The 21,144-nt window shown below is 48.1% G+C and overlaps 1 protein-coding gene across 13 annotated transcripts in view; it reads right to left on the reverse strand.

The window, feature by feature from the left end:
• The window catches only part of CACNA1C (calcium channel, voltage-dependent, L type, alpha 1C subunit), a 504,338-nt gene that overhangs the window by 21,340 nt on the left and 461,854 nt on the right, over nucleotides 1-21,144 (reverse strand). For 10 of the 13 annotated variants that reach the window (XM_014937303.1, XM_014937309.1, XM_014937308.1 and 7 more), the window contains 9 exons: nucleotides 19,844-19,876; nucleotides 16,691-16,819; nucleotides 12,522-12,587; nucleotides 9,230-9,321; nucleotides 8,287-8,452; nucleotides 7,258-7,385; nucleotides 5,801-5,897; nucleotides 3,675-3,777; nucleotides 1,403-1,504 (listed from right to left, as the gene is read on the reverse strand). In XM_014937303.1, coding sequence (XP_014792789.1) covers nucleotides 1,403-1,504; nucleotides 3,675-3,777; nucleotides 5,801-5,897; nucleotides 7,258-7,385; nucleotides 8,287-8,452; nucleotides 9,230-9,321; nucleotides 12,522-12,587; nucleotides 16,691-16,819; nucleotides 19,844-19,876 — 916 coding nt within the window. The remainder of the gene's footprint in view (nucleotides 1-1,402; nucleotides 1,505-3,674; nucleotides 3,778-5,800; nucleotides 5,898-7,257; nucleotides 7,386-8,286; nucleotides 8,453-9,229; nucleotides 9,322-12,521; nucleotides 12,588-16,690; nucleotides 16,820-19,843; nucleotides 19,877-21,144) is intronic. The other 3 variants (XM_014937306.1, XM_014937300.1, XM_014937307.1) reach the window with 1 other exon arrangement.

The raw sequence follows: 21,144 nt of genomic DNA on the forward strand, positions 1-21,144 counted from the left end.
AAAAGAAATTAAATAAGCAACTGATTTTAAACAGTGTATTTGCTAATGCGAGCCTCGCGATTGGCAGCAGAAACGCTAGGTACCGTAGTACAACTCTGCTTTTTATGGCATCAGGATGCAGGGATGAGGGAAGGGATGGCTGTAAGTCGTCAGGAGGTGAGCTAGACAAGGTGCATAGACTGGCTGTGTGGCAGAGAACCCCTGTAGTTACGCACTTCTGGATGTACATTGTTTATGGTGAAGTGCCTCTGACCTTTGCAGTCTCTGGTATTGGTTTACAACACAGGATCTTGCTGTAGCACCAGCCTCCAAGTCTGGGTCAGCACATGCTGCTCTGTCTTGCAACAGCCTGGGGTAATATATACTCAATCTGGGCTCACCAAGGGCATCTGACTGACCATCCATCCCAGACCTGATCTGGCCCTTCTCTGCATGGAAATTCTGTCTGGTTGTGCCTACCACAGGTGTGAGCGAAGCAAAATGATCACCTCTCCCCAGAAATGCAGTCACTGCTGCATTCGCACTCAATGCAAACTGTCAATGAGCCAAAATGTGCATTAAGTTTTTATCCAGGTAACTCTCCTCCCTTCTCCAAAACCACTGGAAATTTTCTAAGACATTGAAAATGTCTTAGGACTGAGTTCAGAGCGGGCTGAGCAAGGTTCAGGACCTGGCTGTGACTGTTAACCAACTACCAAGTGCTGTTTTGTGCTATAGCCCCTGGTGCCACCTGGAAGGTCAGTGAAGGCCATACTGGATGCCCATGCACCTTGGGTCCCAAGAAACTTAGCAAAGGAGCTGCCCAAAAGCCTGGTAATTACAGGCTGCCATGGGGGCTGCATAGAAACCCACAGCAATCTGATACACCAGTTCAGAGAGGCTGAGGAATGTCCCCAGGTACATGAGTCTTTGACAGGTATCATAGTAGAAAGCAGTTAGGTGAGTAAAAAAAGAGTTATATGCCATAGTAAAGGTAGTTTTGCTAAATACGAAGGGGTTATGAGATAGGCTGCATCCTTAACTTGAGTGTAAGGCCATATCTCTTATGTAGGCATCCTCCTCCCTGGAGCTTTAGCTCTGCTTGCTTCCCTTGCCCCCAGCAGGCACCAGGTAATGTCCAGGGGAGCAAATGTCTGTGATCAAAGAGGGGCATGATCTAGGAACAGAGGTTTCTAACTCCTGTTTATACATCTTTTTCTTCCTTCCCTGGTTTCTCAGTAGTAAGAACATGATACTCTTGTTAATACAGGCAGAAAAAGACCTCAGCCTGATGAAAGATGGAGAACAGCTTGTAGAAGAAAGCTTGTCCCCCATATTCCACTTGATGATCATGAGGTCCAGTAGGACATGTCAGATGGGGAAAAAGACAGATTCGGAGACTGGGACAAGATCCTGCACTCACCACCCGCGGGGGGCACCACCTGGTCCAGCAGCTTCATACTGGTGCGCTTCCAGATTTTCTTAATTATTGCTCTCAGTTCTTCGTTGGCTTGCTCCAGGTTACCTGCAGGGTGAAAATCATCAGAGACAGGAATTAAGCAGACCCTGCAGAGGAACAATTTTGTGTCTGGCATGGCAATCTTAGGACAAAAAGATTAGAGCTTTTTCAGTAGAGGAAAGTTTTGGGCAAAGAGATGCTCTGAACATTTCCAAAGCCCTCTCACAGCAAGAGGTCTTCTTCCTAAATATGCATAGTCATCCCAGGGTAGGAAGCTAATTCTGTTACTGATTGATAGTCTGCAACAGCCAGAAACAACAGATCCAGGGTGCTACTTTCTTCCGACAAGCAACAATCTCATCTAACGCTTCAAATTTTAATTGAGATCCAGTGAAGGTTGAATATGACGATAATAGAGGTCAGTTAATCAGAAACTACAGCTTGGAGAAGACAAATAATTAGTGGTAAAGATGCACCTCGAAAGACCTGGGTACGCTTGCAGCACTTCCCAAGAATTGCCTGTTCCAACCCCTGTCTCCCAGCAGATATCAAAGTTCTTCCCAAAGCCCCAAGGGTCTGCCTTGGAGAGTCTTCACAGTGCTCTGAGAAGGCACTCCAGGTGTGTGCAAGGCTTTCACTGTCCAACTTAAAGGACTGTCCCAGGATATTTGTGTTTATTCTCTGAAGAACAACACAGGCTATAACAAGCCTTTAATTTAACTGTCTGAACTCAGACATTACATGTTCCTCCAAGGGCCTCTGAGCTAAACGAGGTATTAATTAAGGCAGGCTACCCCTTGAGAGGGAGTGAAGCAGATTCTGTTTATAACCTTTCCTTCTAGGTGTCCATTTCCTCCCAAACGACTCACCTTTGATTTCATTTCTTGATGTATGCACATTCAAACCCCTTATAATTGAAGCTCTCTTTTCTCGCTACGTGTACTAAACCACTGTCTTCTCCTCCTCAAGGTGCTGTTCCTGCAGCTCTTCTTATTGCTGCCCAGCATTAATGTGCTACACAGGGCTCTGCTTGCCAGTAGCTCTCTTAATAGGATGCAGTGAAGATAGGAACACTACCTGAACTTACTGAGGATGAAACAGGTGGCAGCATCAAAGGCAGAAAGCAGACCCAGGAAGGCTAATTCCAAACTCCTGCCCTAACAATTTACAAAATCCTGCTAAGGCAAGAAATTAGGTGGTTTCCCAGGAGCTCACTGGCAACGACTGGGAGAGTTTAAGGTGAAGACGGACAAGAAAATCGAGTCCTTTTAGGGTCTCTGTTTTCTAAGACACAAGATGTCCTACAGGGGTTGCGGTTGTCTGTTTCCTCAAGGGTGTCTCTTTGGCTACAGTCAAATTCTGTTTAGCACAACATCCAAGGCCTTAATATAATTTTTAAATTTTACCACTCTCTTTGGCTCAGCTGTCAGCATAATCCTGGCACAGCAAACTAGGATTGTGTTGGTCTCTGCTTTCCCATGCCTGAAATGTAATGCAGCCACTCCTCAGCCAAAGGTGTTTAGCTGTGAATCACAGACCTACACGGTCTTTTAAGGCATCTCATTAATACACAAAGCCAGGTTTCGACTCAGGACCAGTATCTTTCATTACAGCAGGCGACGGAGTACAACAAAGGGGACAAGCTGAGCCCAAAATCTTGTCTGCTTTCCCCAACTATACCTGCTGGCCTATGCAAAGCTATTAACAGTCCCCTCTGCTTCTCATCTGTCTTTAGGCCTACAACATCACTGTTGCTACAGTGTGATGTTAACTCATGCTAATGGAAGCACAGGAGGAGTTTCAGTAAGATGAGACCTTCGAGTCCAAGCTCTTTTGCCTCCCTTGGATTGGAAAATCAGTGGCAACAGCAGTCAAAAAGCGGCCCAGCTCTGCAGCCAGTTTGCACAAGGGGAGGCTTCTTTCACCTTCTTCCCTCTCCTGATTGCTATTTGAGCAGACATTGATCTAAAACTTTCGAGACGATTGTAAAGAATGTGATCAATAACCTGTGATGATGCCATGGGAAACACCGGCTTTCTAGGTAACAGAAAACACTATTCTCTCCCTAGAAGATATTATTCCTCCAAATATCTTTACATTGCTTTTTGTATCATGTGCTGCATATGAGAAACTGGGATCGTTTTACACAAGATGTCCTTATTGCTCTGTTCCAGCACACTTTGGTGTGAACACCACTCAGCTACCTTTGTGCCCTCGTAGTCAGCGAGCTTCTTACCTTCTGTCTTGATCCTCAGTGCTGTTCTGACCAAGGCAAAGAGAGTGGCATTGAACATGACAGTCCCGTCACTGTTCAGTGGCATATTCATGGAGACAAGGCGCTGTGGAGTAAGGAGAAGAAAAAGAACAATCATACTGCCAGCACATGGACTGAAGCATGCCCTTCCTCATGACACCCTTCAGACCTGCCACCCCTCTTATGTGAGCTTTGATGGCCTGTGGATTTAGTTACACAATTATAAAAGTACTTGCCATATCCACTGATGGTGAGTTTTCCCTGGGGTTTCTCTTACATTGTTAGATACTCTATTTTCTTCAATGTAGCTATCACTTTCTAATCTTTATTTTTCCCAGTGGCCAGCGGGTATTTGCCCACAGTGTATTACACAGACAGAGATTTGTTTTGGTCCCCAACCCATTTGGCTTTTAAATGACACCTTTTTTTCTTATCAGGAACAAACTGCATTCTTCATACCTCAGGAGACACTTGCAAACTCGCCTGTACTAAAGCTGTGCAAATGCATATAAACAGAGAGCCAGAATCTTTCTTTTAGGTGACAGGGTCAAAGAAAGGGGATCTGCTTTATCCAACTCTTCCCCCTCTCCCTTATAAAACAAGGCTGTGTCTGCCCTGCAGTAATTCCATAAAGCCATGTAGGACAAAGAGTGAGTGGTGAGTACTGTTGCAGCTGCAGGGTTAACTTCAGTGAGACCAGTGACATTATATATATCTGAGACAGACATAGCAGAGTCACCAGATCTGACATCCTTCCTTCTGTCTCAGGAGGTAAAGAGACACCAGGGACTTAGTTTGAACTTATGCTTTCAAGGGGTTGATTTTGTTTGAGCTCTATCTTCTGACACTTTTATGCAGTACCGAAATGGAAGAAAGGGTGTCATCCCCCATCACTGCTACTGCAATCACAGGCTGGGGCTTTGGACCAGGTCGAGACAACAAATAATAGCTAGACAGCAGATGGAAAGGGATCCATAGTAGGGCCACAGAAGTCATATATTCCTGCATACAGGCCCCAGGCTTTGTATTTTGCTCTGAGAATGATATAAAAAACAACTACAAGTGTCACACAAACTCTGGGACTTGCGAGGAGATGAAAGAAAACTTCAAATGGAGGAAGCATAAAGGTTAAAAACATGACATTATTCACTAGAGAGAGTTCTTTTGCATAGCCAGAGTCTCATCCAAGAAATGAGTGAGACATTTTCACAGAAAATCTGCCCTTGCCCTTCCTGTATTTTAATACCACACTCACCTTGCTCTTTAATATCTGCCAGTTATTTAAGCAAGAGTGAGAGATAACACTAGGTTTCTGGTGCACTGCTTGGTCCAAAGAAAATCTCAGAGATGTTTTTAGTTGCCCTGTTAGTTCTGTCTGTCCTAACCTGTTTTGGGATGTGTGTTTGATACTGCAAACATAGAATCATAGAATGGTTAGAGTTGGAAGGGACCTTAGAGATCATCGAGTTCCAACCCCCCTGCCCTGGGCAGGGACACCTCCCACCAGACCTGGTTGCTCAAAGCCCCGTCCAGCCTGGTCTTGAACACCTCCAGGGATGGGGCAGCCACAGCTTCTCTGGGCAACCTGTTCCAGTGCCTCACCACCCTCACAGGAAAGAATTGCTTTCTGGTATCTAATCTAAACCTCCTCTCTTCCAATTTGAAACCATTACCCCTTGTCTTGTCACTACACTTCCTGACAAAGAGTCCCTCCCCAGCTCTCCTGTAGCTCCTTTCAGATATTGAAAGGCCGCTATTAGGTCTCCCCGGAGCCTTCTCTTCTCCAGGCTGAACAAGCCCAGCTCTCTGGTCTGGTTGATTCAGTGCTCGGTGTCTGAGAGCTGCAGTTAGCATGGATGCTCTCCCAGTTAGAAGGAGAGAGGGCTGGTGGTGTGCTGATGTCTCTGACTGGTGCCTAGGTCTCTGCTGCCCAGAGGAGCCGGGGAGGGGCACGGGGAGACCCGGGGGTGCCCAGTTTGGACCCCTCCAGGCTGCTGCCACCGGCGAGTGGCAAACCTGGGGGGGCAACCAGACCATGTGACAGGCTTGGCTAGCAAATGCCACCCTGGGCTGTTTAGCTGCTGTCCCGGAGCCGTGGTGTGCCTTACTTTGCAAGCCACCCGGTGAGGGCAGAGCTTCCCAAAGCCCAGGGGGGGCTGAATCCGCCGGAGCAGTGTCACCACGTCCAAGTGTTTGATCCGTCCCCTAGAGAAGAAAGCACAGTGAGGGTCACGTCCTTTCCACAGGGCGACCTGCTGATGGGCACCTAGGTTTGAGGGAGCCACAGAGGTGCAAAGGGTCTCTTTTTTTCTCCTGGCACTTCACCTCCCACAGAAATAGCCCCAAGCCACTGTCTTTTGATACTCCTTTATGCTTTTGGGCTGTCACTGGAGCCAGTGCAAAAGCAAAGTGCTGAATTCCCTCCACAGCAGCAGTTGGGTTTCTTTTAAGTTCTGGAAATGGCATCTCAAAAGAAGAATTCTCTCACGGAGGGAGGAGAGCTACCAGAGCCAGAGCTTCAAGCATCCACAGGGATGGGGAAGAGGGGAAAACAGAGCTTCCCATTTATAGATGGGAAAGAACAGGTTGTCATCTGGACTGAGCAGCTATCTATTATACAGCTTCAGACACCACAGTCTTGCCTTCAGACAAGCACAAACAGTAGCATCTGTTTTGTTAACAGATTTTGTTAAATTTATTAGAATTCTGTGCTTATCCCCTCTCCATATTAAAAGTACCTCTGGCAGTCGCCGTGGATGGGAAGAAGGGTTTCAATTTATGTATCACTCTGATAATGTGACACGGCCTCACAGATTGCGGAAACTGAGCCCAAATTAATCTTGACACTATGTCTCCTGAAGAGATGTGCTTTTAGTTTACGCCAAGATCTCTTTCCACAGTTTTTGTATTATGAAGGGGGCTTTGCAATTACAATTGTCAACTGTGCTGTAATGCCACAGGGATCTAAACGCACTTTAAGCCCAAACATGTGTCAAGCAGAGCATATAATACCGGATGTCAGTTAAGCCCTTGTGTGAGTTGTTCTTGTGTAACTTTAAATCCCTGCAAGTCTGCTGATGTGAATAACCCTGCAGAAAACGTTAACGCAGCCGTGTAAAGGTACAGGTTGTGATGAGCCTATATGACATATGACAAAAGGGAGATTTGAGCACAGCAGCTCTGCTGTGAGTACAAAGTCAAATAGCAGAGTCGCAGCTCAATATCCCAAATACATGCAACAATAAACCAACCCTCTAACCACCTTTGCTCAATCTCCTGCTGCCCCTCCCTGCACAGCCTCTCTCTCCCCCCAACTAAAAGTGAAGCAATGTTCTGTCAGGTAACAGAGCAGCCTAAATGTTGAGATTTTTGTGTGTATCCTTGCGCTGCTGTCTTACGGATTCACTAGCAATACCTTGTGGAGGTATCTATTTTAGGATTTTTGCAGAAAAAAAAGAGGTGTTCCTGCAAGAGGAACGTAGCACTTACTGCACTGGGTCTAGAGAACAGAAAATAATGGGCTTGTTCTCCCGAGGAGCTCTGATATCCAGGCTGGGTTACTTACTTGGCTTCAGGGTCATACTCTGCCCAGATCCTTTTAAACTCATCCAGGTGGTGTGGTCCTAAAATGGACCAGTCCCGTGTCAGGTAATCAAAGTTATCCATTATAACAGCTACAAAAAGATTGATGATCTGCAAACAAGGACAGAGATGACTTGATGGATGAGTCAGGTAACAGTAGACTTTACTGGGCTCTCCATTTAAGGTCTGGATTTGGACTCGTAAAACTAGGAAGCTATTGGAGGTGGGTTCTCTCTTCCCCCATACCTGCCCCCCAGTTTAAAGTGGAAGATCCCAGAGGTGGGATATTCTCAGCAGGTCATATTTTTCCCTTCCCTACTGAATGGATGAGGGTGAAGTTTGCTGACTGCTTGGACACGCTGCGATGGCTTTCTATTTACCGGTGTCTTTGCTCAGGAGAAGGGTGTAGCGGTGGGAGAACCTGGGATTTATCCTCTACAGGCGGTGGGGCTGAGATAAAAGTCCTTTTTTCTGGCCCGAGACCAACACTTTTAAAATGTTGCTGCTGTTCACTGGGAGAGCTTTGGGCGCTGATGCCAGCTGCGGAGCGTGTGCTGTCGCTCTGAGCAACGCCGCATTGCCAACACGGAGCAGATGCAAGTGGGATATGTGTATTCTCACAGTCATTGCTGCTGGCAGGGGAGGAGAAACCTGCTCAGCAGCCAGAAGGAAGGTAGGAGGGAAGGTGGGAAGTGTGGCTGAGGCGTTGCTAGCCTCAGCACAGCCCACAACACGCTAATTTGGTTTTCTCATTGAGGGGGAGGGGGAAAGAGTGGTGGCAATCCTTTGCTGTGGACAAAGGATTGGGATTGGAAGCAGAGCATCCCCCAGAGCCAGAGGGAGGCAGGAATGACAGTGACCAACGGGGTGTTGTCACTGAAAGGGTGCTGCTGGGAAAGACCCCATGGGGAGATTCCCCCTCTTTGAGATGGTTCTTCTGCTGTGTGGTGCTGCTATCTGGGTAGGCAGGGGCTCAGTCTGACAGAGGACAGGTTGCTTGGGGTGGACTCACCAGGAAGGCACAGAGCATGTAGAAGCTGATGAAGTAGAAGACGGCGAAGCTGCTGCCACAGGAGTGATCGGCTTCGGTGGAGTTGGCTGGCTCCGACTCTGGGTCACACTTCTTGTCCGGGAGACACGCCAGCATGATTTCCTGCCAGGCCTCTCCGGTGGCACACCTGGGCATGGCAAAGGGCAAGAGAAGACAGAAGTGGCCTTTGATCCGAGAGGGACAGGCTCATTAGCAACCTGCTCCTGCTCCCATGAACATTAATGGGAATTTTGCCACTGAGGTCAATTAAGAGCAATTCCGGCTAATGGCTGGGCTTTGACATACACTGGTCCTCTTTTTGGCTTTGTTGCCATCATCAGTGCCTTGTTCCTGACTGGCTTTGCCTACTCTGGGTACAGGGCCATCGCACTCCAACCAGCCAGAGGCATCGAGTTGTGTATTACATGGCTACGGATTGCATGATAAAACCCCTTGAAAATGAGAAGTTGTGCTGGATCTGTGCTAATTGCTGGATTTGTGCTAACTCCCCACCACTTCAGCATCCTTCCCCGGCCCCGGCACAGCTGGCCACAGCTGGAGCAGGATGGTGTGCTAAGCAGAGCTGGGCACAGCCATGCCAAAGCATGAGTGGGAGTTTGTGTCCCTTTCCCTGCTAAAACGAGCTGGAAGTCATACTGCAGTTGTGATGCCTATCAACATTTGAGAGCACTGGAGACATGCTACCTTCCTTCCGAGGAGGAGGACTCCCCTCCCTCCCCAGCACAGTCTCAGCTGGCAGGGTACAAGGCTCAACGGACCGGCCATTTCATCTGACATGAACTCCTAGGCTCCCCCACTAAGGGACAGCACGTTTCTACTCACCTCCTGAGCCTGGCACGGTAGAAGGAGATAAGCTGTGCCCAGGAGCAGGGGAATGGTGCTCCAGGAGCTGTCAGACACCCACCTGAAAAGCAGCAGCACTGCCTGGGGGAAGGTCTGGAAGTTGTTGTTGCGGTTGATTTCTGTGGTGTCGTTCAGCGCAATTTTACCAAACACCTGGGCAGAAAGCAGAGGTCTTTTCAGGTTAGCCCTGCAAAATCCCCAAACCTCTTGTCACCTGGTGGCTCCTGGCCTCACCCTGACTCTGATATTTAACAGAATCTGCTCTTGTCTTAAAGAAGCAATTTCTACAGCTCTTTCGTATTTGCTGCTGCTTCCCTTGCTTATGCTCTATCACCAGAAAAGCACTCATTTTGTAGCAGGAGGTATCTTTTGTTAAAACAAGACATCCTTCCTTATTTCATACACTGTGAATACATGACATGGGGCCTTATTTTAACAGGCACTCATACAGGGTGTAGGTCCAGCTGAAAGAAATCAGTAACACAGAAGAAAAGGCTCCTTCCTTTGTTGCTTATCTGTCTTCACCAGGAGGAGATGATAGCAAAAGACCAGCAGCTGCAAAGCTTTGAGCTTCCAACCCTGTGGGGTGCCTTGGATCTTCCCAAAACAATGTAAAGTACGTTGCCTTGGATCTGGAGATTGTCTAAACGCTTGCCCTCCCAGTAGCCGCGTTGGTCACCAGCAGGTGTTTAGCCCCAGCCCTGAATGCAGCAGTGTGAAGATGATGACTAGATTTGCCCAGACAAGGATGGCTTACAGCTTCCTTCCATGCCCAACCAACCGTCGCCAGCACCAACTAGTTCACCCAGCCATGGCATGAAGCCTCCAACCATCAGCAGAGCTTTTTAGGGGCCTCGATGTGAAGTCCCCGGTGCAGGAGAGTTTCAGGCTTCTTTGAAAAGGTCTCATATGGCTTTGGCACTTTTTGGGCATGGGGATCGAAAGCTTAACCAACCTTGCCTGGCAGAAAGGTCCCTGCACAGCGTAGTCAGTCAGGACTATTTATTCCCCATGGACAGCAACGTGACAGAGATCTCAAGGAGGGAGAGCTGTAATCTCATAGCCAAAATGAGCAGCAGGAACAGAGCAGCTCTGAGAGAACACCGAGCTCCTTTTCAAGCAAATGTCACTGATAATTAACGCCCCAAAGGAGACAACAACGTGGAGAGAAGCGCGGGGACAATGGTGGGGAGGCCATGGCAGACGGGAGGGAGGGTCTGGACGTGGCAGGATTTCTGCAGGGGTTCCTCATGGACGTGTGGGCCTTCCCCAGGCCCAACCGCCCCCACGCCGTGGGTAGCAGTGACAGCCCCAGCTGCACCGAGGAGGAGCAGGAGGACAGATTCAATGCTCAGAGGCAGTTTGAGCTGAGGCAGCCCATGTTTTTCATTTCAGGCAAGCGTAGGCGAGGGAGCTTCCCATGCTGGAAGTCTGATTTTCCTTTCAATCCTGCGGCTTCCCTCACACATGAGGATCCAGAGGCAACTACTACGGGTGCTTTGCATTAGGCACCTACAAGGAGCTGCAGGAAGAGGTCCCTCTCTCATGGCCTCTCCAGTCTGCACCTCCTGGGCCATGATATGAGTGGCTTCAGACATCAGTACCAATTTGGATTTTTCCACTTGGGCACATTAGGTAGTGAGGCTTGAATGTTGTTACGTTCCAGGTCAGGGCAGTAGCTGAGATAAAGGGTAGGTCTCCTTTCTGTGGGAAATTCTTCTCTTTTCATCAGATCTGGTGCATCTACTCTTTGAAGGTAGCTGCTTAATGGAGCGATGAAGGCTTCTCCTTTCTACGTGTCCCTATGTGCAAGGGAACTCTATGTGTCAGCAAGTTCAAGAGAGCAGCACACAAAATGTCTGAGATGCCATTTGGACAAAAAGTGATGATAAGAGGTCTGCGGGCTCTAAGCTAAGAGGGAAGATGAGAAAAGTTGGGTTTCTCATTGCAAGACCGCAGGGCAGGAAACAATCTAGTAATCTAGATAAAAGTGAAAGACAGATCTATGGTCTTCAGGCTGCTGAGATTATTAAAACAGAGGCTTAAACAGCAAGGATTAAATAGCCAACCTAGAACTAGCTGATAGAAAAGGGAATAGAATTACAGAATAAAATATCTAGCCGTGGCAGCTCCCTGATCATTATAGACATCATCTGTGTGGGTGATTTGAAGCCATTTTGAATGTTCTGTGTAGCTACATAACACTAGTGCAATATTCTCAAGTGATTTTCCATATAGCACAGGTAATCCTGTAAGATCTTGGCCATTTGAGGCAAAACTGGCAAGTTTACAGTATGAGCCTAGTAGACTAAATGACAGCTGTAACTACTGGGGGCAATTGAGATAACCTGTGATAATTCAAGATAAGATTAGTTTTATTTTTCAAACTGGGGGAGGGTAGACGGAGCCTGTGAAAAGATGCGATCATAATAACAGGAAGCAAACTAAAACAAGGTCACAGAGGTCAGATGAATTTTGCTACAAATTCTGTCGGCATTGTGCAACCAAGGAGCCTGTCATGTTTGAAGACCTCTGGAAGCAATTATGCCATGCCTTTCTATACTTTGGTCTCTGGTCCCAGATGGCTGACTTGTCTGAGATCTTTCATTAGCACCACAGTGGAAAGTGAAGCCTAGTTTGAAAAAGCAGCACAGCAAATGGGGCTGGGACTGTCACAGACCCTGCCTGTATCACACGCTTTCTTCAATGGTCTGTATGCAACAGCAGTTCCTTGCACAGATGAATGCTCAGGCCGGTTCCAAGTTCATTTTGTAAACTGAATAGAATATTGGATTGATGCAGCTTCCTGAAGAACTGGCACAAACACAGAATTTGGGTTTTGGTTGGTACATTCGGTCTGATCCCGTATTTACCTTCATGGGTATAAATCAGAAGCTGCTCTTTACAACTCAGTGGAAGTTACACCAGTTGAGAGAAAAACTGGGTTTGTTCAGCGCAGCATGGCCATGAGCCCACCGAAACAACTATTTTGAACCAACAAGAGAGGCAATAAATCTCCTTTGCCACCGCTGCTGTGTATTCCTTTGGCAGTGTGGAGGGCCAGCACCGTCCTTTTACTGTTTGCATACTGCATTCTGCCTTTTAATTGGTTGGTTTTGCCTCATTTTTTTGTTTGTTTGTTTGTTTGTTTTTATGGAGTGTGTTGTGCTCCTCTTGGAAGTGCATAGGCAGACAATGTTTTCTTACCAAGGTTAGCTACTCTCTGTTTTACTGGACAAAAACATTCTTGTAAGCCCCTACAACTACACATTGCTCTAGCCACTTTATAAATCTGTTCCCAAACCTCTTAGCAGGAGAAGACGGATGCAATCGAGCTCGTTAGCATCACTTACCTGCATCCCGATCACAGCGTAGATGAAGAACAGCATCACTATTAAAAGAGCCACATAGGGGAGAGCCTAGAAATGAGAAAAAAAAAAAAGAAAAAAAAAGAAAAAAAAAAGAGAGCACTGTGTGTCCACCGAGCAGGAACCAAACGTGGAGTCTGTAATTTGGCCGGGTGGCCACTAGATGCCTCTACAGCCCCACATTTCCTTGCCCCCCCCCCCGCTGCCACCCAGCTCAGGCGGGCTCTAACTCCGCTTCTGCTGGTGAGGGTTGTAGCTCCTGCTGCCTTCAAATCAGTCCTGCCCTTGACGAAGTGAGGAAAGCGAGGCCAAAACCAGTGTCTACAGCTACAGAAAACTCTCATAACCAGTACTGTTCTGGCACTAACGGCGATGTGATTTTTTTCTGGATTCAATCTGGCGAAATCACAGAACGCCAACAAGCTGCAGAGATCCGAATTCAAGGCTTCTGTTACCATGGCCGGTGCCATCCTAAGGACCTAAAGCAGCATCAGCTTTGTCCCCTGCCCACTGTTAGGTGTTTGTGATGGGGCCTGCAATGCACTGAGTGTCTGTGATCGGCTGCTGAAGAGGAAACGCAGAGTCCTGATACGCGGAGCTGCCTCGGAAGGAAGAGGCTGGTGCAAAGTGTTGGGTGCTATCTGTTTCCTCTGCCACTACCAGGAATCAAGGGCACAGCTCGGGACCTCACGGGCTCGGGCTTTTGAGGCAGAGTTTTCAACTCTGTTGCTTTTGAAACATGTAGCTCTCAAACCAGAGATTTCTCACTTCAGAGGCAATGAGTAGACACATTCATCCTCAAAATGTGAGGACAGTCCCTCATCTGGATTTTGAACACCCCATTTCACAGGGTATATATTCACATTACTATCATTATCATTATTATTATTATTAAATATAAGATTATTTACACATTTTACATTTATGCTTAAATTCAACAGGGCTAAATCCTACAGGAAGAAGTGAGGAAAAATCTTCCCCGACCACTATGGAGATTTGACTAAGACCTGCAGAAATCATCTCAAAGACAATATTAAAATGGCAAAAATTCAAGCCTTTAAACGACGTCTGTAATCATAATCTTGAGGCTCAAGGGCAGATTACTCTGTGCTTTATGGGGTCAGATAAATCTGTATGGTTACCCCACAATGTCAGTGGAGCTACAGCAGCTCAGGATTGGGCTCCAAACATTTTGTGATGATCTAGTTCATAGAATCATAGAATCGTTCAGGTTGGAAGAGACCCTTGGGACCATCGAGTCCAACCATCTACCCTACTCTACAAAGTCCTCCCCTACACCATGTCCCTTAGCACTGCATCTAAACGGCCCTTAAACACAGCCAGGGATGGTGACTCCACCACCTCCCTGGGCAGCCTGTTCCAATGCCCGACCACTCTTTCAGTGAAAAATTCTTTCCTAATGTTCAATCTAAACCTACCCTGTTGGAGCTCGAAGCCATTCCCTCTTGTTCTGTCGCTAATTACCTGTGAGAAGAGACCAGCACCAACCTCTCTACAGTGTCCTTTCACGTAGTTGTAGAGAGTGATGAGGTCTCCCCTCAGCCTCCTCTTCCTCATACTAAACAGTCCCAGCTCCCTCAGCCGCTCCTCATACGATTTGTTTTCCAGCCCCCTCACCAGCTTCGTTGCCCTCAAGTTGGGACTTGATACGCAAAAGACCTAAGAAGAGCTCCTGGGATAGTGTCCAGAGAGGACCTCACGTGCATAACCTTACCAGTTCTTCTGTCTTTCAAATGGGATGGGGAAAGTGTCTTCTCTCCTGGCTGTCTGGCCCTCTACTTTATTTCTACGTTCCTCTGCTCAGCCCATTCCTCCCCACTGATGCACCTTCCTGCTCATCTCTGCCCTGTGTTCCCCATGGCTCCTTCAGCTCCCCACCTCCCGTATTCCACTCTTCTGGCTCTGTCCTCCTCCCTCTCCATCCTTCCTTGGCTTCACCACTTTGTCCTCGTGATTCCCACGGCCTTGCCTTGCCCTCAGCACCCCTCTCACTTCCTACTCCTCCCCCTCGCCAGCCTGGGCTCCGTTGCTATCTCTGGGGGCGGAAACCCCTGCTGAGCACTTTTCCCACCACACATTCCTCTGACCGGTGCCCCAACTTGTAGGTCTGCAGGCACCACGGCGTGCCATGCGCAGGGCACATGGTGGTTACCATGGGACCTGCATCCCCAGAACAAGTTTGTTTCTCATTAGGCTGCCCCTGTGCGAGCAGAGACGCTTCCTGGAAGAAGCATGTGGGGACACGGAGAAGAGCCTGTGCCAGACAAAAGTCTGCAGGGATCCCAGATTTTGACAGTGGGAGTGGCTGAGTGAAGAGCTCTGCACAATGGCTATTCTTAGCTACCAAAGCAGCCTGTGGGTAGTAGCAAGAGGAGGAGCTCTGAGCAGAGAATACCATGTTATAAATGGCTAAAGGCTTTCAAGGGAAAAGGCACTGGCTTGCAGTGATTTTTTTCTTCCTCCCCGCCCCCCCCCGCTGTGGAAGATACCTCCCTTGATACTTTCTCCCATCACCCTACAACCCTGCCTAAAAGTGACTCTCCAATCCAAGAGGTCTGAAGGTCACGGGAGGGAAGTACCAGGCACTCCCTTTCCCATCCATTTCATCCTCTCCAGCCAAGGGCCGTGGCAAGCTAAGCTCAGGGTAGGAGCAAGCTATTGCTAAAGAAGCTGGAGGGGCACAGGGGCAAGGGGAGGAGAAGCAGGAACTGGAAAGCGTGACTCTGTCCCCTGCATCACGGAGGGCTGAGCTGTGCCAAGGGAATCTCATTCCTGTGCCTGCAGACAAAATGGTTCCCACTGGAGCCGCCCAAATAACAACCTGGAAGTTAGCAACCAAGTAAGCAATGGAAAAAGTACAGATGTGGCACGGATGTGGGCAATATTAGATCTTCTGGCAGTCAAGGAGTGTGCAAAATGAGAGTCCCTTCCCTGAGCCTGGTGGTCTGGCTACCGAGACCACCTGAGAGCTGCACTAGAAGAGGTCCAGATTGATCCCTGGTGTAGACACGTGCTGCTCCTGCTGATGGAGACAGAAGTCATGGTCATCCACAGCACGGCAGGCTTTGGTCCCAGCTTGTGTTGTAGCTGGTGAGGTTTAAGTTTCAAAGCGTGGATCAGCTCCATTTCCATTTGAGTCAATACAAATGCTACAGACAATTTAAAGCCTAAATCTGAGGGATAAGTGATTGCTGTTTCAAGACGTATGTGCCGCACACGTTACTCTTTCATGCTTTTATCCAGTGGTGTGTCCTGCATCTTTTCTCATGATCAGACCACCATTTCATTCCTGTGCTGTCTTCCCCTGACGCTTCCTCCAGACCTATGCCAACTAACATCCAGGTTGCACTGGTCTGGTAAAATCCAGGCAAAATACTTGCAAAATGAATGATTGTGTCATATTTCATCTCTAACCACCGTTTTTCTATATATGTCTGGGTTAGAGGCTGGTTTGGAAGCAGTTTTTGTAGGAAATAGCTGTCTCTTGGTGTTTGTTTTCCCCCAGAGATGATGATTCTTATCCAGTTGGGTCTCCTCTATCTACTCTGGTACTTCACCTGCCACTGAAATGTGACCTGCCTCCAGGGCAAAAGCAGCAGCAATTTTATAACTTGGCATCATTACCAGGGACAAAGGTGGGGGGCCAAAAAGGTGACATTCTTCCTGGATGAAAGCATGGGGGCCACACACCTCTAATACTCACTGGAAATCCTCAAAACAAGGCTTAAGGGAAACTTAATTGAGAGCCAGGCCTTTCCCATAGCTGTGTGTTTTGCTTAAAGCAACAGATAAAAAATACAGCTAAAATAGATCTTAAAAAAAAAAGGGGGGGGGAGATTGAAGGGTTATAGGCAGGTGGTAATTAAGTTAAACTGAACTATCAAGGCTATTCAGGAATTTCTCAAGCAATTGTGCTTTAAAGAGGAAACTCATACCCAGGCAGTCATCCCCTGTGAGCCCCGTTTACTTGAGTCTCATTGGTGCCACGTGTCACTGGTGCCCACAGCTCTGACCACCAGCCTTTGGGTTCAGGTACTTGGGTGAACCCCCCCACCCCGAGGGGCCACCAAGGGGAAAAATTAAAAAAAAAACCAGAAACTAGACTTAGGTCTTAGAGAGAAGTGAAGGAATACCTGGAAGGACTTGATGAAGGTCCAAAGCAGCGTCCGGATGCCCTCCCCTCGGCTCAGGAGCTTCACGAGACGCATCACGCGGAAGAGTCGGAAGAAGGTGATTGAGATGCGAGAGTTTTCCTCTGCGTTCTGGAAGCCATTGGCACAGAGGCAGGAGTTACAACAGCACGGGAGGAACAGGGGCCCTGGGCCACAGAGGACGCTACGCCGAGAGCTCACTGCACTGTTCCTTCTCCTGGTACCACTCCCTGGGCTTGCACTGCCCCCGCACCCCAGGGATGGGCTGAGGCTGGTCAAGCCTGCCCTCTCTCCCATGGTGGTGAGGCTACTCTATGGGGCCACCAGCCTCTCCCTTCAGGTCACCTGGACTTTTGGGGATGAGGGATATGTCACGCTATAAACCCTTCCACTACATCTCCTCCTCACGTTGGAAAGATACAATTCTCCTTTGCCACTGTACTGGAGGAGAAAGATACTTTCTCTTTTGGCCTGTCTTGGATGTTCTACCCCAGCAAGACCCTCAGCCAGCAGTTCTGGTGAATCTGGTGCCAGCCACGTGCCACTTGCTCTGCTGGGAAACACTAGCTGGTCCCAGGTCTGCCCCGGGGTGTGAAACCCCACGGGGGACACGGCGTGCAGTGCCCCTGCCCAGCTGCTGATGTCCCTGGCACCGCTGGCATCCCTGGTGCTGCCGTGGCCATGCTTCTGGGGGCTGGGCTGTGGTCGCTCGTTCCTGCTGCTCTGCCTTTGGGCCCTTCACATTTCTCATGACCCCTTTGTATTTCCCACAGTCTGCACACTGACTGTTGTTTTTTTTCCAAACATTTAATTTTGGCTCACTGCTACTGTTTAAGCGTGCAGTATTTTAAAATAGTCTTTCTGCTGGCTTCTTCTTCTTTTTTTTTTTCTTCTTTTTTTCTCACAGCATCTGCTTTGTCCCTAAGCATTTTCCCCTAGGCTTGTAACCAGCTCTGACGTCCTTCAGCCTTTGCACGTCTGAAGGCAACATCCTTCTGAGCAGCGGGCTCACCTGGACCTCAGTGGAGAACCCTAGCTTGAGGGCAGGCCAGCCACAGAAAACCCTATGTTTCCCAGTTCGTTAACCCCCTAAAAATCTGTGTAAAAAGCCTGTGGAGCTGGTGGTTTCCACTAGCAGCACTGTGGGAATGTGACCTCCTGTCACAGGGGAAGATAACACTGTCACCCTGCCGCTTGACCTGCCATGGAGCACAGTGGTGCACAGAAACCCCTCCTCTGTCCCCACCCGGGCTGCAAAGACCGCAGTTTGAGCCTAAACGCCCCCAAAAGAGCAACGTTTAGGAGGAAGAAACAGTGCAGATCACCCCCGCTGTTAACTACTCACCACCGTGTAAACCAAGAGAGAACAGACCCTTTGGATTTCCTGTCACCAGGCAGCGACAACAGCAGCCGCCTGCCTGTCTGCTCCCCATCGAACCCAAAGGCACAGGAAAGGCTGGGATGTACCTTTCTGGGGTTAAATGTCCAGATGAGGACATGTCCCCGTGCGCTGTCTGTGCTCCTGTTTCCAACCCGGGATGAGCAGGTTGTTGGCCCCTGGTTGGGTCCGTGCCCCAGCTCCAGCTGTGCAGCCATTGGGGCACACAGGGGCCATAGTTGGTGCTTGCTAGGGTGTGCAAACCCCACTCACACAGAAAGCTCAGCCCTAAGATCAGGATCCCACCCCAGCTGCAGTTTGTCTCTCTATCTGTCCTGAATCACCTGTGGATATTTTGGGTGGCTTCCTCCAGCCTGCAGCAAAGGCTGATGCTCGCTGCCCATGCAGTGACAGGGTGAAAAAGATTAAGGGAACAGGCTGTGTCAAGGAAAAGCCTGAGTGCTCCCCACATCTCACATCATCCTTGTTTTCTGACTTGGACAACAGGCTGGGAGCTTCAGTGAATCGGAAGGAATTGCTCTGAGGTGAAGGAGGGAGCGTGGCCTCCAGGAAATCAAAAATCATGGCATTCAGTACTCTCAGCCCTACAGTACCAGAGAGCTAGCTGTGAGGTCACACACCTCTCTCAGTCCTACAGAAGTCCTTATGGCCTCCCTTCCACTTTCTCAAAAGCTAAACTCCAATAACACCTAAAAGAGGGTTGATGTCCACGTTTAAACATTGCATAGACAGCACTACTGCTGTGGTTGTGACTTAAAAAAAAAAAAAAGTGTTTTTAAAGTGTTTTAAAGTGTTTTCTTATTCTAACTGCTGCTGCTGTTGTTGGCTTGGCAGCAAGTTGGGACATGGGTCTGGACAGAGGTTTTAGAATTCCTTCATCTTTCCTTACTGAGAGGAGGCACCTGCTGCAGGCAGAAAGTTATCCCTGTCCTCCTAGGGTCTTGGAGTAGGCAAAGTCTAACCAGCGGATAAAATAGAACAAATTCCTCCCTGATGCAAATCTGCAATTTACTGGCATCAAACCCCTTAGCCAAAAACACTCAGTGATGACTCGTGCGATTACGGTCATTTTAAGACTAGCTATCTACGGATTAGTTGGTGCTTGAGTAGCCTTGCTTGCTTTCTCCTGGCTTTCACCCAGCTTTTTGAAGGCATAACGTTGCCAGAGGAGGGAGGTTCTGCAAAGTGGCAATCAAGAGACTGCAGCTCTGTTGGGGTGGTGTTGGAGCTGCCTTGTACATCAAGGCAGCGGTGTTTGTGCGCACCGTTGCACAAATTACTCTTTTTTTTTTGTTTTTCTCCAAAATAGAAACTCAAATGTTACAGTGAGTCACCTCATTCAAGAAGAACTTCAGACTCCCAATCCTTTCTAGTCTGGAGGCTTGGAGGTGAAGTCACATTGCAAACTCATTCAGTGTCACATTCCTAGTGACACAGTTTGTTGCTAACAAGAAATCTTACCAGGTCTAGTTCTCTCTTGGTGATTCATTAGAAGGCAGAACGACAGTTAACTTGACCAAAGGAAAGCTCAGGATGCACAAGAAATACACATGTGCAGCATATTCACAGCTCATGTGAACACCAGACTCACACCAATACACGACATGGCAGCTTCATGCACAAATAACTAGGCTGGGCTTGGAGAGAGAACTCGTGATCACGGGGAAGAGAATAAAGGAGTGTGTTAGAAAGAGTGTCACAGAAGCTGGGAGAGTGGTCTGTATTTTTGGTCTTACCATAGAGGAAGAGCATTGGGTATGTTCAGCTGGCTTTAAAGAAAGGCAGACAGAAATAAGCTGTAATAAGTCTCCAATCAAGAGCCCTAGTAAGCTAGGTCTTGGCTAACACAGTGGCCAGCCCAGCCTAAACCATGACACACAGGAGCAACAAAATGGCAGAAGAGGGCAAAAGGGAGTTTGAAGGAAATGCACAAAAGGCTGGGCTAATTCCCTAGGATGCCCAGGATCAAAGCTGCCTATGGCAGAAGTAGGTACAACTCCCATTGAATTTGATGTAAGCTGTATCCACTACCACCACATCTGAATTGCATCCAGTATCTACTGAGTGCTGGAAATCCTGGCATCCAGGCAGTGGAGGCACTCATATTGTTAAAATGCTTCTTATATTACTACTATCAAGTTCAATACAGGGGCTGATTTCGCTCCCCGACACAGATCCATGTCTGCACAGGGACCACCCAGCTTCTAGTGCATAAGTCTGACTTGCAAACCCATAATACTCCAGTGCTAAAGCAAATCTTTCTATTTATATATGTCCATTTCCTTACACATAGTTGTGAGTAGTGACGTTGTTACTAAGACAATGGGTTGGGACAGTCTAATCTGCTCTTGGCAACCCTACAACACCCACCGCCAGCTGTGGAATGGGGGTTGGTAAAGCTGGTTAGCTTGTGGCACCTTCACCCATCTCACAGCAAAGCTCCAGAGACCCAATGGACGTGTCCTTGGAGGCCACGCTGAGCTGAGCTGAGCCCTGGTCATGCCTGAAAGAGTCTGGCTCCTACAAACGCTCTGCCTGACATTCCTTGAGTAACTTCTAGGGCCTTTTCCAATACTGAGAGCAAGTCTAAAAAACACCCAAGGCTGCAAATACCCTTTAGGTGTAAGAAGTAGAATTGAAAATTAAATAAAACCAGCTTTATCATGAGCCCTTCAGTTCAATAGTAACATAATCCTTCAGGCCTAACCTCTATCATAGGCCCCATATGCCAAACCTGTCTGTCATTACTTCCCGTGACTACTTTTAAAGAGCTGAAACTGATGTATTTCTTCTTCTGCCAATGGCAGAATACACCTCTAGTGCCACAGAGGACTCCTGCAGTGTGCGTCTGCTCTCCAAGGACACTGCAGTAACTAAACTGGCATTGTATTGCCTAAATAAAAGCTGTAGTTTGGATGCACAGCCTATTTGGTGATATAGGCAAATGAGAACAATTAAAACCCCAAGGTACATCTAATCATACAATAGTCTTTTAGGTGAACTCATTGTCTTGGCAGTGTCAGCTTTCATTGCTTTT

Source organism: Calidris pugnax, unplaced genomic scaffold (genome assembly GCF_001431845.1).
Source record: "Calidris pugnax isolate Ruff unplaced genomic scaffold, ASM143184v1 scaffold1, whole genome shotgun sequence".
Taxonomy (NCBI): domain Eukaryota; kingdom Metazoa; phylum Chordata; class Aves; order Charadriiformes; family Scolopacidae; genus Calidris; species Calidris pugnax.